Genomic DNA, 18,194 nt, shown 5'->3' with positions numbered 1-18,194 from the left:
CTAACTAAGCAATAAGGTGTTCCCGTGGCTTTGTTCTTGATCTCAATCGAAGAGGAAGGACTATCTGATTGAATCTCGTTACCCTTCCGTTTAACTCTAAAGGACGTGTCTACTTTCTACTTTGTTAGTATGGATCTGGATGCTTTAGTATTTACTAACATAATTTAAATAAAATGATTAATTCGATAATACTTCTTATACCTTTGATGTCATTTCATAATGATTCCTAACATTGAAACTATAGGGAAAAAATTAAAAGAATTCGTGATACTTTCTTTACGTAAAGTTATATAACCATATAAAAAAGAGGAAAAACTTGAAATCAAATCATTCATATCATATAGGTTATTGGACATGTTGTTGTCCTCTATTATTTTTCTCTTTCGAATCTAAATAATTTCCGAACTCTCAACCACCTTAATATGAATTCTCCTTTTCTAATCCATGCTTGAATGAAATACGTTAATAGAGACACCAAAATCTGATATGGGTTTCCATTGAAAGAATACTCCAAACCCGTCCAAATTCTTCGAAATCAGAGAATATAGTTGAGATGAAAATGAAAGAAAGGTTAGGGGTGTTCATATAACCTGATAACCCGACCTATCCAGACTACTTAATCAAAATCATAAAGGTTGGTTGGATTAGTTTTTTTAAGGTTTGGATTGGGTTGAATTTTTGGGTTCGGTGACTAACCCGAAAATAGGGTACAACCCAACCCTACTTTTGACGTTTGTTACTGATGTTGGTGATACGTTGTGAGAAAATAGAGAGTTGAGCTGTGAACTCTACTCGAGTTGCTTAGGTCACAAACTCAACCAACTCGAGATTTCGGGTTGGTCCGAAAGATTTTTTCAACATAACCCACCGTGTACACCCTTAACAAAGACGACATCTCCGACCTCGTCTCCTCTCGATGTCATCAGATACTCTCTCGTTATCACATATAATGTTGAAACAGGGATTTTAGAGGGTGGGGGCAATGGAGTTTTAATGAGTGGGAGAACGTAAAATAAGGGGAAAAGAGAAAGGGTTGTAGGAATTGGAATATGATATATAGGCTGTCTGATAAGACAATTGCCCCAAAATTTAAGCACTAAAATGTGAGATTGCAATGAAATAAGGTAAAAGAGGAAGGAAGAAGAAAACACGTTTGGTTGTCACCTAACCACAAAACACCTCTTTCCTCGTTTCAATCAAACAACATTAATGTTTCATAATTCTGTCCTTTCACCCCTCTTTTAGATTCCCTAAATTTAGTAACTTTTTTATAACTCTCTACCTTTTGATCTAATTCGAGTAAGACATCAGGTGGTGTGCCAGTCAGGACGTTAGGTTCCTAAAGGGTGGATTGTGTGATCTCATATCGGTTGGAGAGAAGAACGAAACATTTCTTATAATGGTGTGGGAACCTCTCCCTAGGAAACATATTCTAAAACCGTGAGGCTAATGACGATACGTAACGGACTAAAACGGACAATATCTATGATGTTTTCACATTATATCATTACTTTCAAACATGTTCTTTAAAGGGTATTCAAGAGATTCTACTGAGTACTCGAAAAAAAAATTATAAATTTAACCTAATGTGTAGATATCCAAACTTAGACTCACTACTTGAGTCATTTGAATCACTTGTTATATCATCTTACTATGTTTATTCTCGTTTGTAAAAAATAAGAGTCATTCAAACAGCACATGATGATGTATTTCATGAGCAAACAATCCATATCAAAATAGCTCGATAAATTGCATATCAAAATAGCACGATGATGTATTTCTAGTAGTGATTGATCTCAATTATTGATACTTGTACCTCGTTCACCATTGATGTATCACTTTTATCATAGTCACAGATATCAATTGCTAATAGACTCCTTTTACGTCTATTAATAATTGAAAATCGACATGATACGTTGATAATAGATCTAATAACAAATGAGCATACAAACAATCACCGAACAAAAAAGAATAGTACATATTATTGATATACCATTTTAATTCCGTTAATCATAAAAAGAAAATTTAAAGTGAGGAGGCTTGCAACTCTCGAGTGACCTCAGACACTTGCTCGGACTAAACCTAAAAGAACATTAGTCAAAAACTTTTCGACCGACATTTTAACCGGTCTTTTACCCCAAATTTGAGACCTTTATGTAAATTTTGAAATGTGGTTAGAAGGATAAAAATGGAAAAATGGAAAAATAATTTAAATAAAATGTGGGTTATTAGCTTATTTTTATTTATGGAAAATTAAATAAGAGGAAAATAAATGATTATAGCCTAATTAATTAAGCTCTAATTTTATTTTAATTAACTAATTAATTAATTAATGGGGTCCATCCTTAATCATGCTTTCTTGACCACCTAGAGAAATGAAATCATAAAAATTCCTTTAATTTTTCATTATAAATTTGTTAATTAATTAATTAATTAATTATGAAGTTTAATAATTAAATTTAATTATGAAAAATGTAATTTTATTATTGTTTTTGCTCATTTATCTTATAAACACCTAACTCTTCCAAAAACAAGAAATTTTCAATACAATTTCAGCAATGGAAGAAAATAGAAAGAATTATAAGACAAATTTTACTTCTTTAAACTATGATGTATATATGTTTATAACCTTAATTTACACAAAAACTTCCAATATTCGATGCTAATGCCACCTTCGTGTTTTTTTCTATTCAAATGAAAGTGATATTGGCGTGGATTCTCGATATTAGTAACTTGTATACTATTTCGACGTATGTGAGAGTGAAGTATCAAACCTGCGACCGTTTTTATTTCAGTTCAGCAATTGTAGAGTAGAAGATTGAATCATCGACCTTTGAGATTGTAAATTTGTGATTATCTACTGAGTTATGTCATGTGACAACCTGCAACCTTATAGAAGATTAAAAAAAAAATTTATAGAGGTATTCATATGACCCGAGAACCCTAGTAACTCGAACTACTCAATCCAAACCATAAGGGTTAGGTTGGGTTGGGTTGGAATTTTTTCGATTTGGAATGGGTTGAATTTTTTAAAAACCGAAAATTCATATTGGTTTGTGGGTTGGAACTTTTTTGATTGGGTCAGTTCTACAAACTCGAAAATAGGGTTACAATTCAACCCTACCCTATTTATTATGAAGATTAAGAATATTGTACCTCTATAACTGATGTTAGTGATGCGTTGTGACTTATGAATGTTTGATATTTGAGTTATTGATGTAACATGTATTGTAGATCAGTATGATTTTTTTTTCGATAACTAAAAAACCCGACAACCCAACTCGAAAATAGAGAGTTATGTTGGGTTGGATTGTGAATTTTATTCTAGTTGCTCGGATCACCAACTCCAACCAACCCGAAAGTTAGGTTGGTACAAAAGATTTCTCCAATCCAATCCAACTCAAACTCTGTACACCCATTTATCTTATTCGTTAAACTATGCTTAAACAAGATATGTACGGGAAAGTTCGAGCTTTCATGGATGGAATGAATCGAACGGGTAAGAATTGTTGTGAAGATGAAGGGCTAAGATTGAAGGATATAGATAGTTGAACCAAGAGGGATATCTTGAGAGTGGGACCAGGTAAGATTGGTTGGCCATCATCTCCATCACTTTGGACATACGTGCATTCTCTCCTTTCAAATTATACCTCTTAAAGAATTCAATCCAAAAATCACCTCCAAATCCCACCATTTTTTTTCTTTCCTTTTTCTAAATTGAAAAATTATTCCAAAACCCGTCACTCGTAAGCTAACCGCAACTCGATTCTTTCGATTTTTTACCGTCTATTACTACACTTACGTATACAATACTTATGTATGATCTAGATCGAGACAAATAAGATTTTTCTATTCATTTTTCTATTCATTTTCAGAAAGAACGAGCATTAGGGTAAACGAGAAAATGTAGCTAGGGTTTGTACAATTTTAACAATCTATTCCCATATCCATGTTGATAAAGACAACTCAAATACAAAATAACAGCTCAAACCCACCATTCGTTTTGACCCATTACGTATCATCGTTAGGTTCACAGTTTTAAAACGCGTATACTAGGGAGAGGTTTTCATACCCTTGTAAGGAATGTTTTGTTCTCTTCTTCAACTGATGTGGGATTTAACTATCCACCAAACCCACCATCCACTTTGGTCCATGTTACGTATCGAGTGAGTCTCACGGTTTTAAAATGCGTCTACTAGGAAGAGGTTTCCACACCCTTATAAGAAATGTTTCGTTCCTATCTCCAACCTACGCGGGATCTAACAATCCACCAAACCCACCATCCACTTTGGTTCATGTTACGTATTACAGTGAGTCTCACGGTTTTAAAACGTGTCTACTAGGGAGAGGTTTCCACACTCTTATAAGAAATGTTTCATTCTCATTTACAACTGATGTGGGATCTAACAATCCACCAAACCCACCATCCGCTTTAGTCTATGTTACATATCGTAGTCAGTCTCACGATTTTAAAACGTGTCTACTACATTTTTACCAACTAACGTGATTACTTAAGCTACTAATTTGAAACTTAATACTAATTACCTTAATCAAATTAAAGACAAAATGATATGGTGTCTATTGACAAAGCCCTCTTAAACAACCATTATAGATTTTAATTTATTTGTATACAACAAAATAATAATAATAATAATAATAATAATAATAAAAGATAAGAAAAAAGAAGAAAAAGATGAAGAGAGAAAGCAAATCATATGGCCCATAACATGTCTTCTCAGTATAGCCCATGATGTGATTCTTTTTTTTTTTTTTTTTTTTTTTTTTCATCTTCTTCTTCCAAGGCTCTCCCTTTACTTCTGTTCCTTTGCCCTCTTTCTCTACTTTTGATCATAAGTATTGTGTGTTCGGGTGCTTCGTTTATCGAGCGGAGTGGAGTAAACTAAGAACAAGAACAAGAACAGGAACAGGAGGGGGACGAGAGCATGTCGAGTGAAAGAGGCAAGGAGTATGGAGAAGGATCGTCGAGCTCGCCACCGACAACAACAACAACCCCGAGTCGCTACGAGTCACAAAAGCGGCGAGATTGGAACACGTTTGGGCAATACTTGAAGAATCAAAGACCACCAGTGGCACTAGCACAGTGCAACTTCAACCATGTGTTGGAGTTTCTAAGATATTTGGATCAATTTGGGAAGACAAAGGTTCATGTCCAAGGTTGTATGTTCTATGGACAGCCAGAGCCACCAGCGCCATGCACCTGCCCACTCAAGCAAGCATGGGGCAGCCTTGATGCGCTGATAGGGCGGTTGAGAGCTGCTTATGAAGAACATGGTGGCTCCCCTGAGACCAACCCTTTTGCAAGTGCTTCAATAAGGGTTTATCTAAGAGAAGTAAGGGAGTGTCAAGCCAAAGCAAGAGGGATTCCTTATAAAAAGAAGAAGAAAAGCAACAAGGCAAGCAATACCAATACAAATCATGATGATTCAACTACTAATACTTGTTCTTCTTCTTCTTCTTCTGGGATGATGCACTTTTCAACTCCTTAGCTCTTCACTTCTAACAAAATCCCATCATCACATCAAAATTATGGTAATTTTCTCTTCTAAACTCATAGATCTTCATTATTCATTCATCTTATTTGTTTTAAATTTTCATGAATTGATGGGTTGATTCAAATGTTTGATAAAGTTTACCATAATTGTCGTAAAAGAACAACGAATAACTGTGGCTTGCTTATAAATCATACTAACAGTTTCGTATCATAAATGAATATTCGTTTATGGAGATCACCATTTCCAGATCGAATCATTCTCTTACTACAAAACCCTGATAAGAAATCATAAAAAAAGAGAAAATTTACAGAAAACCAACTTATAATACTCCATTTCTCGACCGTACAGATTCCCACTTCAGAAAACACACCCAAAAAAGAAAAGAAAAACAGTACTGATTATTGCAGTTTTTAATCTCTGATCATTCTATATAGTTCTTTTAAGATTCTTTCTATGTAGATAGTGCAACACTGATTAATAGTCATGTCAGATATTCACTTTTTTCATATCAAATTGAGAAAACCCAAATGAAAAGTTTAGATCATTACCGTTGAATTCTGATTAACGAATGGAATGATTAAGTTAAGTGTTTAAGGTTTGTTTAGCGTTAATTACCGAAATTTTTTTATGGGTTTTTGTTTTTACATGCTTTTTAGCAAAACCCTTTTGTTTTTTTTTTAATTTCCCATCCCTTCCACCTCATATTGATTATTTTATTAACACCAATGAACTAGAATTCATCATTTTCAATAGAATCTCTCGAGTGTAGTGTAAGGAGAGAGAGAGCCATTTGGTGATTAAAAAAATTAAGTGCTTTTTGAATTTGGGTTAGAAAAAATTAAAAAACTTTCACAAGGGGACTGCTTTTTTCAAGTGTTTTTGGGTCTGAGCTGCAGAAAATCTATGGTAAAGGCCATATTTTTGAAGATTCTGTGGCTGTCTCCAATGGATTTATGTGGGGCACTAAGTTTTTATTCTCCCATTTCATCAAACATTTGGTATATTGATTGGATTCCATGTCTGAAAAGTCATAAGTTTTGTAAGAAACAGTGAAATTTTATGTTTTTTGACACTTTTCTCAGCTGGAAGTAAGTAAAGACTCGTACTTTGTGCTTCCCATTTACCTCATTTTTGTGTTTGGTTTTAAGACAAGTGTTTTTGTTGTACTACGTTGCCCTAATGTCTCACATGTTCTTGTCGGTTCATAGGGAAGTTCAAAGAAAAAAAACCCCATCAAGATATTTCTAATAGCCTTGAATGAAGAGAAATTATTTCATTTGTTCTTCCCAAACACTTAACTTTTTTAATATATATTACTAATTTGTACACTTTTTGCACGTGGGATTTTCTTTTTTTTTGCATATTTTTATGTGTTTATGTAAGTTTGAGCTCAGGGTTTTGGGGTTTGTCAGTTCATATATTCCATGGCTGTCTCTCCCTCTTAGCTTCAATTACCAAGGATTCCATTTGTCCCTAAGGATGTTCATTAATTTAATAACATGTAGATTGGAATTTGGAATTTGGAATTTTTCTTTTGCCTTTTTAATCATATCTTACGTTTGGAAAACGTTCCTCAAACAAATGTCTTTTATGCATGAAGCCTCGACTTTTGAAAAATAAGCCTATATCTTAGTCGTCGAGCTATGTTCATAGAGACGAGTTAGGCCAGACATAAACTAGTTTTTGAAGATTTACGTAGCTCGTTTTGTTGGAAGTTTATGCATGAACCCTTGACCTCAAAAAAAAGAAGTATATGCATTAATAGTCGAGCTAGGTTCATAGAGATGAGCTCAAGCTCAAACTTGAGTTGGGTTTTTAGGTTTTACGTAGCTTATTAGGTTGGAAGTTTATACATGAACCCTTGACCTCAAAAGAAGAGGTGAATGCATTAATCATCGAGTTATGTTCATAGAGATGAACTCAATCAAACATGAGCTGGTCTTTTAGGTTTTAAGTAGCTTATTCTGTTGGAAGTTTATGCATGAACCCTTGACCTCAAAAGAAGAAGTGAATGCATTAATCGTCGAGCTATGTTCGTGGAGACGAGTTAAGCCAGACATAAGCTAGTTTTTGAAGCTTTACATAGCACATTTTGTTGGAAGTTTATGCATGAACCCTTGACTTCAAAAGAAGACGTAAATGCATTAACCGTCGAGCTATGTTCATAGAGATGAGCTCAACCCAACTTGAGCTGGTTTTTTAGGTTTTAGGTAGCTTATTCTGCAATATCGTTTTCAAAAAAATCGAAACTTTATGATTCAATATTGATTTATACATTGTCCTTGTCGGGTTTTCGAGTTTTTGAACGGATTAAGGTTTGAGTTTTAATGATTGAATGCAGGAGCAAAGGTTGGAAGTAAGAGAATGAAAGAGAAGAGAAAGAAGTGTGTTGAAAAGCATAAATGTGTTAAAGGCTGAAGCTTAGACGTTGCTTTACCTTGGCCTTATGTCTACAATATATATCACATTGGGAGAACTATATATTAAGTTTGTGTATACATTATATGCATGCCCTTATATTACATTTGTTGCATCTTCTCTTTCCCGTGTAAGATTTTATTATGTATTTCATGAATTTTTATGCAAACTATTGGACGTTTTCTCTCTCGAGTTGAAAAGTTAATGAAATGTTCTATTCTTTCTCTAATGAACTTGTTCGTCGATATCTAGCTTAGATGAAATCTTATTTGACATTCAACAATAATTTTTTTAAATTGAAAAAAGAGTTGATAGAAAATTGCCAAGTAGTGTTTATATGGAGAATAATCTAGGGTTTTCCGTGCTCATGGCGAATTGGGTAAGGAAATGACGGAATCGGACCGAGGATACCATTAGCTAAGGGTATGCATTCTACATCCCCCTTTTGTACTTTATTTCGCTCGTTGAGCACATCTTATACCGAAATTACCATTAATATCATGCAACGAGAAATCTAACGACCCTAGTAGTAGATTACGTACTTATTATCATCTTTAAAGTGGATAAGTCGATCTTTCCAATTTCACTGCTATTGAACTTAACGAGAGAAAAAAGTTCATTTACTCGTTTTTAGTTCATTGCCTTTGAGGGTATGCACCACTTATATGAACTAATGTCACAATCTTACCAATCAAAAGCAAGCATGAAATGGATTATTAAAACTCGTTTCCCTTTGTTAGACTCAAACTTGATTATCTAACTTTCCCATCTTATTCATCTAATTATTCATTGTGAGATCCCATATTAGTCGGAGAAGAGAACAAAACATTCCTTATAAAGGTATGGGAAACTTTTCTTTAGTAGACGCGTTTTAAAATCGTGAGGTTGACAATAATACGTAACGGGCCAAAACAGACCTATGCTATGTTTCCAATTTGATTCTTAAAATTTATTCTTAATATAAATTACAACACAAATGAATCAATACTTGTACTATCTTATAATATGAAACATCATAAACTTCTAGCTAAATTTGAACTCAAAAGAAATACATAATGAAATAACGTTCGAGTAAAGGAAGAAACATGAATGAACCAATACTACATTTGAATAAAGAAATACATTATAAAATGATCTTCAACATGTTCATGAGAATGAGAACAAAACATTCAAAAAGAACAATGGAATGTTGAGGTTATCGAGTGACGAACACGAATTCTAAATCTCGATATGAATCCTGAAACGTAGATGAGAAGTTGTTAGAGAGCATAGTATATGTGCATGGTTTGGTAGAGTGATATGGTATTTTAGAATAGTAACAATAATAGTAAAGGGAAGATATTGATATTCTATTTGCCTTTTTAATGGTAAAGTAAATAAAAGGCAAAGACCATATCGTGAGACCAAAAGCAAGAGAGAATTGAGACCAACTCAACATCATTACTTTATGCAAAGTGGAAACACCAATCACTGGGGAAAAGAGAATCTTCATCTTTGTCCAAAAAAATTATTGATCCTTGTCAACCAAACACTCACGCTTAAATGGACAACTTTCTCGTTCATACGAAATACAAAACGACAACTTTCTCGTTCATACGAAATACAAAACTCACTGTACCTTATTATAAAAGTCACCTGATCACTATCTATATTAATAAGGAGCACAAAGTACACCTTATTCTTCGATAGCTCAATCATAATTACTTCATGATTAGGTGTACTTCGAAGAATTCTAAGTTGGATAATCTCTTAGAAATTTTCATAGGAGGTATAGAAGTGAAGACAAAACATACTAAAATTACTTGTATTGGTCTATAGAGATGGTCTTCACTCTTAAGAAATGAGTACAACTCGTGTTAGTCTGTAGAGATAGTTTTCTCTTAAAAAACGAGGAATAGGTAAAGAATAGTCAAAGCCATCAAGTGTCGAATTCATATTCCAAATCTTGATCCAAAGTTTTGGACATGGAATAAAGTAGAGTAACTGATATCGTAAATTTTGAAAGGGATTTCCTGAAAAGAATCATAACAATCACAGAGCAACCTATGATAGATTTAAGATCTGGAAGACATTTAGTGAGCCCTTCCAAAGACATGCAGCAAGTCAATAAACCAAGATCCTTCACAGTTCTTACACGTAAAGCAATTAAAATGGAGGTAAGTATGGAACCTGGAGAAAGAAGGCATTAAACTTTGAACTCAGAACTGAAATGGTCTTGCCTTATATAGCACAGAAACCATTGGAAGATCAAAACCAACAGGNTTTTTTTTTTTTTTTTTTTTTTTTTTTTTTTTTTTCTTTTTTGATCGTATACAATGGTTCGAAAAATCGACAAGAGTTCACAATGGGAGCCGAGAACATCGAAGTAGCACCTCTACCATTTTTTCTGTACACAAACAAAACAAAAACAAAGCAAACTATATCAAGAAAGCGAGTACTCGCAGTCGAGCAAGCGTGAGAGAATCTCTTCGCAGCTTGGCCGTTCATTTGGTTCTGCCCAACAATCTGCAATCCAGACAGAAAACTTCATTAGTTCAACAAGAGCCTCACAAAACTTAAAATGTTTCCCAATGATCAAAAACCTGATATAAGTCTGCCAAGGGGTCCTTCAGGAATCTCTAGGCGTGCCCCCTCGGTGCCAACAGCATAAACTACCTGGATGCCAAAAGGGTATACCAGTTAACCTCTTACTCATTCAAATAAAATGGGATTGCCACCAGATACAATTAAAGTTGATGGATTAAAAGTGTAGCAGATCGACGTACCCGCTCTTGTGGAACACCCTCCCACGGTCTACTTAGCGTGCATAGCTCCCACATANAAGCTCCCACATGATGACCCCCAGGCTGAAAATATCACACTTTTCAGTGAAGGGTTCGTTTCGAAAGAGCTCAGGAGCCATCCATTCTGGAGTTCCTGCAGATGGAGACCCTCTTGCTGGAGCCTCAGTCAATACTCTTGAAAGTCCAAAATCACATATCTTGACAGTCCAATGCTTGTTCACTAGGCAATTTGCACTTTTTAGGTCCCGATGAGCTATTTTCATTCGATGTATGCACATCAAACCCCTTAAAAATCCAGCCAAATGTCCGGTTAGTAAAATGTATTATATTTTTCAGAGGGCACCATTTATTAGGTTTAGGTACTTTTTCAAGCACACTACTAGTTGCATCATCCAAAATCATCTGGGAAACAATAAGCGCTGACAAAAATTAAACGCTTTTAACAGAATCTTATCTTTCTCCTTTACCCTTTAACTACTATATCATAATCCAGAGCAAGTCAGAAGCAAATCACTAGCAGAAAACTTCGAAGTCAAATTAGATTCTTAGACAATAACATTGCACAATCTCCCCAGGTTCCCTGGTGGGTCTAGTTCCATTATCCCTCGAACTCATAAGCTTTAAACCATAGTGCATAAAGCCAGAGGAAAAGGAAAACCCTTCATTTTACTAGGGTCAGCAAGGAAAAGAGTATTATACTATGTTCCGTTATGAGCAAAACAAACCTGCATATGTCACGCAACATCTTTAGTCTTCTCCGCCAGCTTAGTTTTTTTTTCTGACCACTCAAATGGATCAAGGAATACAAGGAGCCCATTTCCATGTATTCACTGACCATTGATAATCGTGGCGGCTTTGTGCATGCACCCAGAAACAACAAAACTGCAGCAATATAAGCACCATTTGTAGTGAGACTTCGATTTTTAAAACGGAAGTAAAAGAACAAGAAAGAAAAGAAATCAATCAGATATTTATAAATTGCATCAAATAAGGTATCCCATACAAATCAGTATATGCAATCTTACACGAAGAAAATACAGTGACACATGCAATCTAAAACAAAGAAAACACGGTGATGTTATAGTTTCCAACTAGAGGATAAGAAAGTACCACTAGGATGTCGAAGACGACTAGCAAGAAGAAACCCCATGCACAAATACAAAGAGAATGGAGTAAGATTAATGAAAGTCATTGGGAGATAGATTAAAAAGTTAGTGCGTCAAAAAAAAAAGGTACCTAAGAATTGATATCTCATTACAGAAGTCTTCAATGTTTTCAGGAGTTAGATCTTGCTCTAGGAAAACTTTGATCGCCACATCTGTTCCATTCCAAATGCCACGAAAAACTTCTCCAAAAAACCCTGGATATTGGCGAAGTAAGGACCTCTCAATGCAATAAAAAAGAATATTTTGGGCCAAAAGTTTTCGAAGAATCTAATTGGAACATTAGATTTAGGTCAAGAAATAGTAAGTGGCATGCTCAAAATATTGGAATTTTAGCCAACGACAGGATAAAATAAAATAATGCTCACCAATTCCAATACGGATTCCAACTGTGAGTTCTGAGTAATCAATGTTCCATTCGGGGTAAGGTAATAGTGGTTTGTCGTTCATGGAGAAAGATTCAAGAACTTTAGTCCATTTTGAGGCTAAATCATCATTCGCAAATGCCGAATGTTCACTTCTATCAGAGGTTTGACCCCTATACTCATGTGGCGATGTTGGTAATGATATTGCTCTTTGAGAACCCAATGGATCCTGAAAAGAAAATAAAGAAAAAATTCATTCACTGACAAAATCCATTTTTTACTATTTAAGCAGTTCCAGAGAGTGTCAAAACGAACATGCCTCGTCATGATCACACAAAATGAAACCTCTATAAAATTTCTCCCCGATGCATAAATATTACCTTCTCTATCGCATGATTCATTCTCATCGTATTTTCTAAATCACTCAACCTTCCTTTATTTGTTTACAAGTATTATTTTCGTTTATAATACCAGAAGTATGACAAGTTCTTACCAATTGGAATCCTACAAATCCTGTTTTAATGATGAATGGTGAAGGCCAAGAAAAAAGCCCACCCAGGAGATTTCAGTGGCTCCCACCACTCTCCTACAAGACCGAATACTGCAGTTACCTTCCTCACCCATGTCACCTCTCTAGTTAACAGCAGTCCTCCTTACAAACTCAACCCCACTGCCCAACTAACCATAACATGATTTTTGTGCCGAGATCATTCTACCCTCACAGTCCTTTTGATTCTCAGTATGCAAGCCCATAACAATGCCCTCACCCCTCCTTATAACGTAAGTAAGTAGAACTTATAGGAAGATCATCATCGTAATATAACCTAAATAAATCCCAGAGAATAGATGAAATTTCAACGTGATGCCAGAAAGCAATATGACAATGAACATAAAAAAAAGTCAAGTCCTCAATTACCAGGACATATGAAACCTACATTTCTCCGAACATCTGAACTACTATTTCGTTCATTTGAAGGGTGGGAGAACGACCTGTCATCTGTTTGTCCTCTCAAAAGACGATTTTGCTTCATTGTTTCATTCATTGCTCGCACAGTCCTGAAATTGTCAAAGCAGAAAAGTGAACCATAGGCATAAAATTACAGAGTTCTGGTTGATTATGCCGTTTAATGATAAAATAACAATCATAAAACAACATACACACAATTACTGCACCAAGAACATTGGTAAAACTACACAAATAAATAAGGTCTTCATCCAATAATATATATATCTAGTATAGCATGCCATCCACCCAAGCAGAACAATGTCATTCAATAAAGTTGAGAGGAATACTAACAAGTGCAGGCTTGATAAATTTGAAGTTCAACAATCTAATTTGAATGATTTATTCAATAATCCTCGATTGAAAAAAGGTGATGGCACGGTGGCTTGAATGTGATACTAATGTTGGCTAAGAAGAACAAGGCAATGAAAAGCAAAGTTTTTTCAACATCAACATATTAAGGTAGAATTGCAAAGTTTGAATACCATTTAAAGGGAAACAAAGAAAGTAATGAGAAAAACAAAAGCAAAGATTGACCTCACGATATCATCACCAATCTCTGGAGTAATGCTGATGCTCCTTCTTCTTATTCGACGTGCTTCTGAAGTTGAAGCGCCATCTGATCTGTAGATAAATAAAAAAGAAAAATATTATTATCATAAATAAAAATAGATAACATGATAATAGAAATAATGGGTGTTTCTATATGTAAACAGAAATACGCTATACAAAAACAAATAAACTAGTTTGAGGTACATGAATGAAGATAAAAACTGGCAGTGACCAAAACCTAAATCAAATCAGGTACATGCTATATGGGGCCAAAACTGGCAGTGGCCTGATGATAGTATAAAAGTTAGATAAGAGATAATCCAGTAATAATGAAGATAAAAAATAAATAAATAAATAAAAACCTTGAAGTAGAGACATCATCAGAAAAATCTCTGAAGACTTTCCTATCCCCACTAAGCATGGACCGGCCACGCGCCCGAAATGAAGGATGCTCTGGACTGCAGAACAAAAGGCAAATGAGAACGTAACCGAACTGATATAGTAAAAGACCATGTTTCCTCAAACATTTTCAAGAGGGCATAAAAGAATACGCTCACAAACCAAATATTTCAAAGATTCACTGTTCCAGAGCTAATTTCAAATATGTAAAATTGAGCATAATGTACTTTTAAGCATTCAGATTCTCTTAATTGGCAGGAAATAGAAACAAAAAAAACTAACCAATTCTCTTTATTTTCAATCAAGACCCTCCCAAGGGCTAGCTCCCAAAGTATTGGGTATAAACAGGACAAATTAATTAAACATAAACTACATGATCTTATTTACCTTAGGCCATAGCTCCACAGAACCTAAATTTACAAGCTTATGACCATCATGTCAGTTTAATTACATCTATTGTTAAACTATTGAGAAAGAGCCATCCTGAACAACATTTATAAAACTATACATTATCAACCATTGTAAACCTGACGGCAGCCTTACTACGGTGGGTCAAAAAATATAGATGATTAATAGAATTTATTTGAAAGGAATACACATTTTTAACACCTTTAAAAGATGGCCATATTATCCAAGAACAAGAATTCAAGAAATACCTTGAACTAGCAGTCCGCTGTTCAGCAATATCCTTTCTCCGACTACGTCGCCAAAATGCATTTGCAATGTTAGGTTCACTATGTGATAAACTGAGAGATTTGAAAAATAAGATACAATAACAGAAATCTCAGTGCATTTCTTGCATGTTTGCATCAGAAAGAAATTTTCGGGGAAACAAAAAGGAAACAGCTCTTTAGAAGTAATCAAGAAATAAATGGTTTTTGTAACTATATCATTTGTGACTGCTTATAGGAACAATTTTTTACCTCAGTTTGCTGTCAAGTGTTGTACTTGAACGCAACATCCAGTTGCGCAATTTAGGACCATATGCATTAGAAGCTGCATCAAATTTTCTGTGGAATTGAAGGCTCTCATCTTTTTCAACACNAAAAAAAAAAAAAAAAAAAAAAAAAAAAAAAAAAAAAAAAAAAAAATGATGAACCTCAACAAGGAACAATAGAAAACATACATAAACCAAAAACTTAAAATTTTGTATAAGATTGGAAATGTTGAGGAATAAAAGGTTTAACTTTTAAGCAACATCCCACCTGTCGGGATCAACTCTCTCTGAGAACCCATAAAGAGGACTATTAGGTTCCAGAGGTGAATCACAGGAGTCGTTTTCTGCAGAATCACTTTCCCCAGCAGCAGAAATATGGGTCATAAAAATTGCCTTAGTTGACCGAGGTAACAACTGGCCAGGAAATCGCATAAGATCAACGACTAGTTCCACAGAATTCAACACAACTGTCACAGACATATGCTTGTATGAGTCCACGCACCCAATAGCCCCCTCATTTGGCAAGCCCTGAACAAAATAAAAAAAGTGAATGAGGGAATATCAGGATGGCGTTTGACAAGCAGATAACTCTATTCTGTGGTCACCCTCTGAAAACAAAAATCAAACGATAACTCATAAATAGAAAATGGGGGGAATTATAGGAAGGAACAACCTACTTCAATAAATAAAATCAAGTTCTAAGCTTACCACCATGAGACGGCTTTCGAGCCCTACTGTGTCTGCCAGAGACTTAAATAAGATGGCTCTTGGACGGCATGAACCAAATTTTATTTGTCCAAGTAATTGAATGCCTCTATCCTCAAACAAGTGGGAGGTTTCTTCTACAGCGGCTTTTGCTGGACTTTCTAAAATTGGTCGTTTATAAAAGTCAGAAACCTGAAAAGGTGGAATCAGAAACAGGAATAACCACCTGTCAGTAATCAAGAAAAAGAAAAACAAGACTCCATCGAGAGACATAAGAAATGCCTTAAGAAAAGGTTAATGACATCGAGTTTGAAAGCAATTAATTTTTCCTTTCCTAAAAAGAAACTGCAAGATAAAGGGTCCTGCACCAATACAATCTCTCTTAATTGCTACTATAAACAGTTAGCTAAACAAATTAGGAAACCCTCACAGAAAGAGTAAATTGCTACAGCTAGAAAGTTACAATTGGCAGGGTAGCAATTCTGCAAAAGTTAGCAGTTAATCCACATGCGATCGAGTAACAAATGGTTTCTAACTGGGTAAAATACTAGACACCGAAGGATAGAGTAAATTAGGTTAGAATAAATTATCCATGATGCTACAAAATCAATTTCAGGTTGGAGACCCGTGAATACCTATTAAAAAATCTCCTTGTTTTAATGCCAATAAGTTGGTTCCAAATGTTAGAGGATTGAATCAACAACATTTAATCCACAAGTTGACACATTCTGAACCACAGAGATTAAACACTAACTATTTTGAACTTGGAATAAAAATATTAGGGGTTTAGTTCAGATTTTTCCATTAATCAGCATCTTCAGATAACCTCATTGTAGATGTTTTCAACAACTGAAATATCATTACCAATTTTTTAAGGGAAATCCAATGAAGTTCAATGGAGAAACAGTTGCAAATTTTAGATAGGGGGGTATTAGCAAGAAATATGACTGCTCCTCACCAGTCCTGCGATCTTCTTGATAATTGCAGCTGGATTTGAACTCAATCCTTTAACCAGTGTCAAGATCAGTTGCTTCAGCATAGAAAGCTTTTTATCTTTCTCCGTCTCCACAAGAATAACATCGTTTTTGTAACCTTCGGCCTCCAAAGCACGAAGCTCATCCAGCGAAGGAATACTGTGGAACTGCTCTTTTAGCCTTTTGTCCTGTAAATTGATTATAGAACTCAATTAGGCTCTAGTTTGTTGAACAAATTTATAAGATGAAAATTATTATCATAAATAACAGCAGGTGCCAAACACTACAGCAAATGTCAATTCTAAAATTTAAGTATTAGATGGAAAAAAAATATTGGTGAAAATGTATACATTTAATTAATGATTGTATATATAAGAAAAACATGATGCAAGATCCATCAGAATCACATAATTTCTCCAGTGAAAGTGAAATAAAATAGCAAAAGTTAATTTACTGGACTGAAAAACTTGAATGGGAAGAACACGGTACCGGAATAACAGAATAGAAACCATCTGGAATTGGTTCACAAAGCATTCCAGTACGCCAGAGAATTTGAGATGCTCTTTGAGGCGACAACAACGCATCTTGGTCAGAATTGATGAGCTCTTCCTTTTCACTTACAGTATCTTCCCGAGGGCCCAAAGAAACAGATCCAAATTTCTCCACGAAATCAGAAGACCACCAGGTAGCATTGGAAGGCCCTTGCTCTGATTGTGCAACATCATCTCGCTGATCCTCCATGCCTTTAAATGTTTCGAATATAAAACCATTTCACCGAGTACTTCCCTACCCCATATAAAGGTCTAATCGAACTTACAGATATCCTCAGTCAACAAAACGACTGATATCAACACCTTAAGCTCCTCGCAATATCTTCAAGCTGGAGGGCATAATACCCGAGAAACAGGAGCGTCAAAATCTTTGGCCATAAGCACTACAGGGAACAAAAATAGAAGGGATCATTAACAAGGTCATGTTTTCACAATAAATCATAGATCCCAGGAAAACAAAACAAGACGCAAGACCCACAAATATTCTGATGTCTAATCGTCAAAGTCAAAATTTCGCATCCCCTTTCAAACCAAAAAAGTCCCCCCTCTACATACACAGCAATAACCGAGAATCTAGAAATACCCATTTCGCAATAGCCTAAAACGTACAAGAAGATAATCAATCACGCACCTCGCGAACAACAAACCACAAAATATGAATTAACTCCAAACCCTTGACACAAGAACTGTTCGATTCATCGTAATTTTTTGAGACCTTTATTTAAATCAACAGCTTCAATTTAAAGAAACCCAAAAGGAAATTCAAAATAAACAAGGAAACAAATTGGAAACGCTGAACCTATCCTATGTATGACGTCAAGAAATTCAACA

At 35.0% G+C, this 18,194-nt stretch overlaps 2 protein-coding genes across 2 annotated transcripts in view; one reads left to right on the top strand and one right to left on the bottom strand.

Annotated features, from left to right (window-relative positions):
- The first annotated feature begins 4,676 nt into the window (after positions 1-4,676).
- Positions 4,677-8,128, top strand: LOC111795819 (protein LIGHT-DEPENDENT SHORT HYPOCOTYLS 10-like). The gene is made up of 2 exons (XM_023678412.1): positions 4,677-5,550; positions 7,855-8,128. Exon 1 carries the CDS (start codon positions 4,944-4,946, stop codon positions 5,505-5,507), a length of 564 nt encoding a protein of 187 aa, XP_023534180.1. The 5' UTR covers positions 4,677-4,943; the 3' UTR covers positions 5,508-5,550; positions 7,855-8,128.
- A 1,822-nt stretch (positions 8,129-9,950) lies between these two features.
- Positions 9,951-18,194, bottom strand: part of LOC111795263 (serine/threonine-protein kinase EDR1-like) — a 9,055-nt gene continuing 811 nt past the window's right edge. The window contains 17 exon segments of the mRNA XM_023677572.1: positions 9,951-10,436; positions 10,514-10,586; positions 10,697-10,762; positions 10,765-10,999; positions 11,440-11,596; positions 11,825-11,844; positions 11,951-12,074; positions 12,246-12,471; positions 13,178-13,298; positions 13,783-13,869; positions 14,160-14,255; positions 14,853-14,942; positions 15,120-15,240; positions 15,403-15,661; positions 15,842-16,030; positions 16,797-17,000; positions 17,302-17,746. Coding sequence (XP_023533340.1) covers positions 10,354-10,436; positions 10,514-10,586; positions 10,697-10,762; positions 10,765-10,999; positions 11,440-11,596; positions 11,825-11,844; positions 11,951-12,074; positions 12,246-12,471; positions 13,178-13,298; positions 13,783-13,869; positions 14,160-14,255; positions 14,853-14,942; positions 15,120-15,240; positions 15,403-15,661; positions 15,842-16,030; positions 16,797-17,000; positions 17,302-17,553 — 2,403 coding nt within the window. The 5' untranslated portion in view covers positions 17,554-17,746 and the 3' untranslated portion in view covers positions 9,951-10,353.

The sequence above is a fragment of the Cucurbita pepo genome, chromosome LG05, assembly GCF_002806865.2.
Source record: "Cucurbita pepo subsp. pepo cultivar mu-cu-16 chromosome LG05, ASM280686v2, whole genome shotgun sequence".
NCBI classification, from domain to species: Eukaryota; Viridiplantae; Streptophyta; class Magnoliopsida; order Cucurbitales; family Cucurbitaceae; genus Cucurbita; species Cucurbita pepo.
Note: the sequence above shows the minus strand (reverse complement) of the source record. Positions and strands in the feature narration are given on the sequence as shown.

What these genes read in the sequence shown, in the direction of transcription:
- LOC111795819 (XM_023678412.1), top strand. Translation starts at nt 4,944, where the DNA reads ATGTCGAGTGAAAGAGGCAAGGAGTATGGAGAAGGATCGTCGAGCTCG.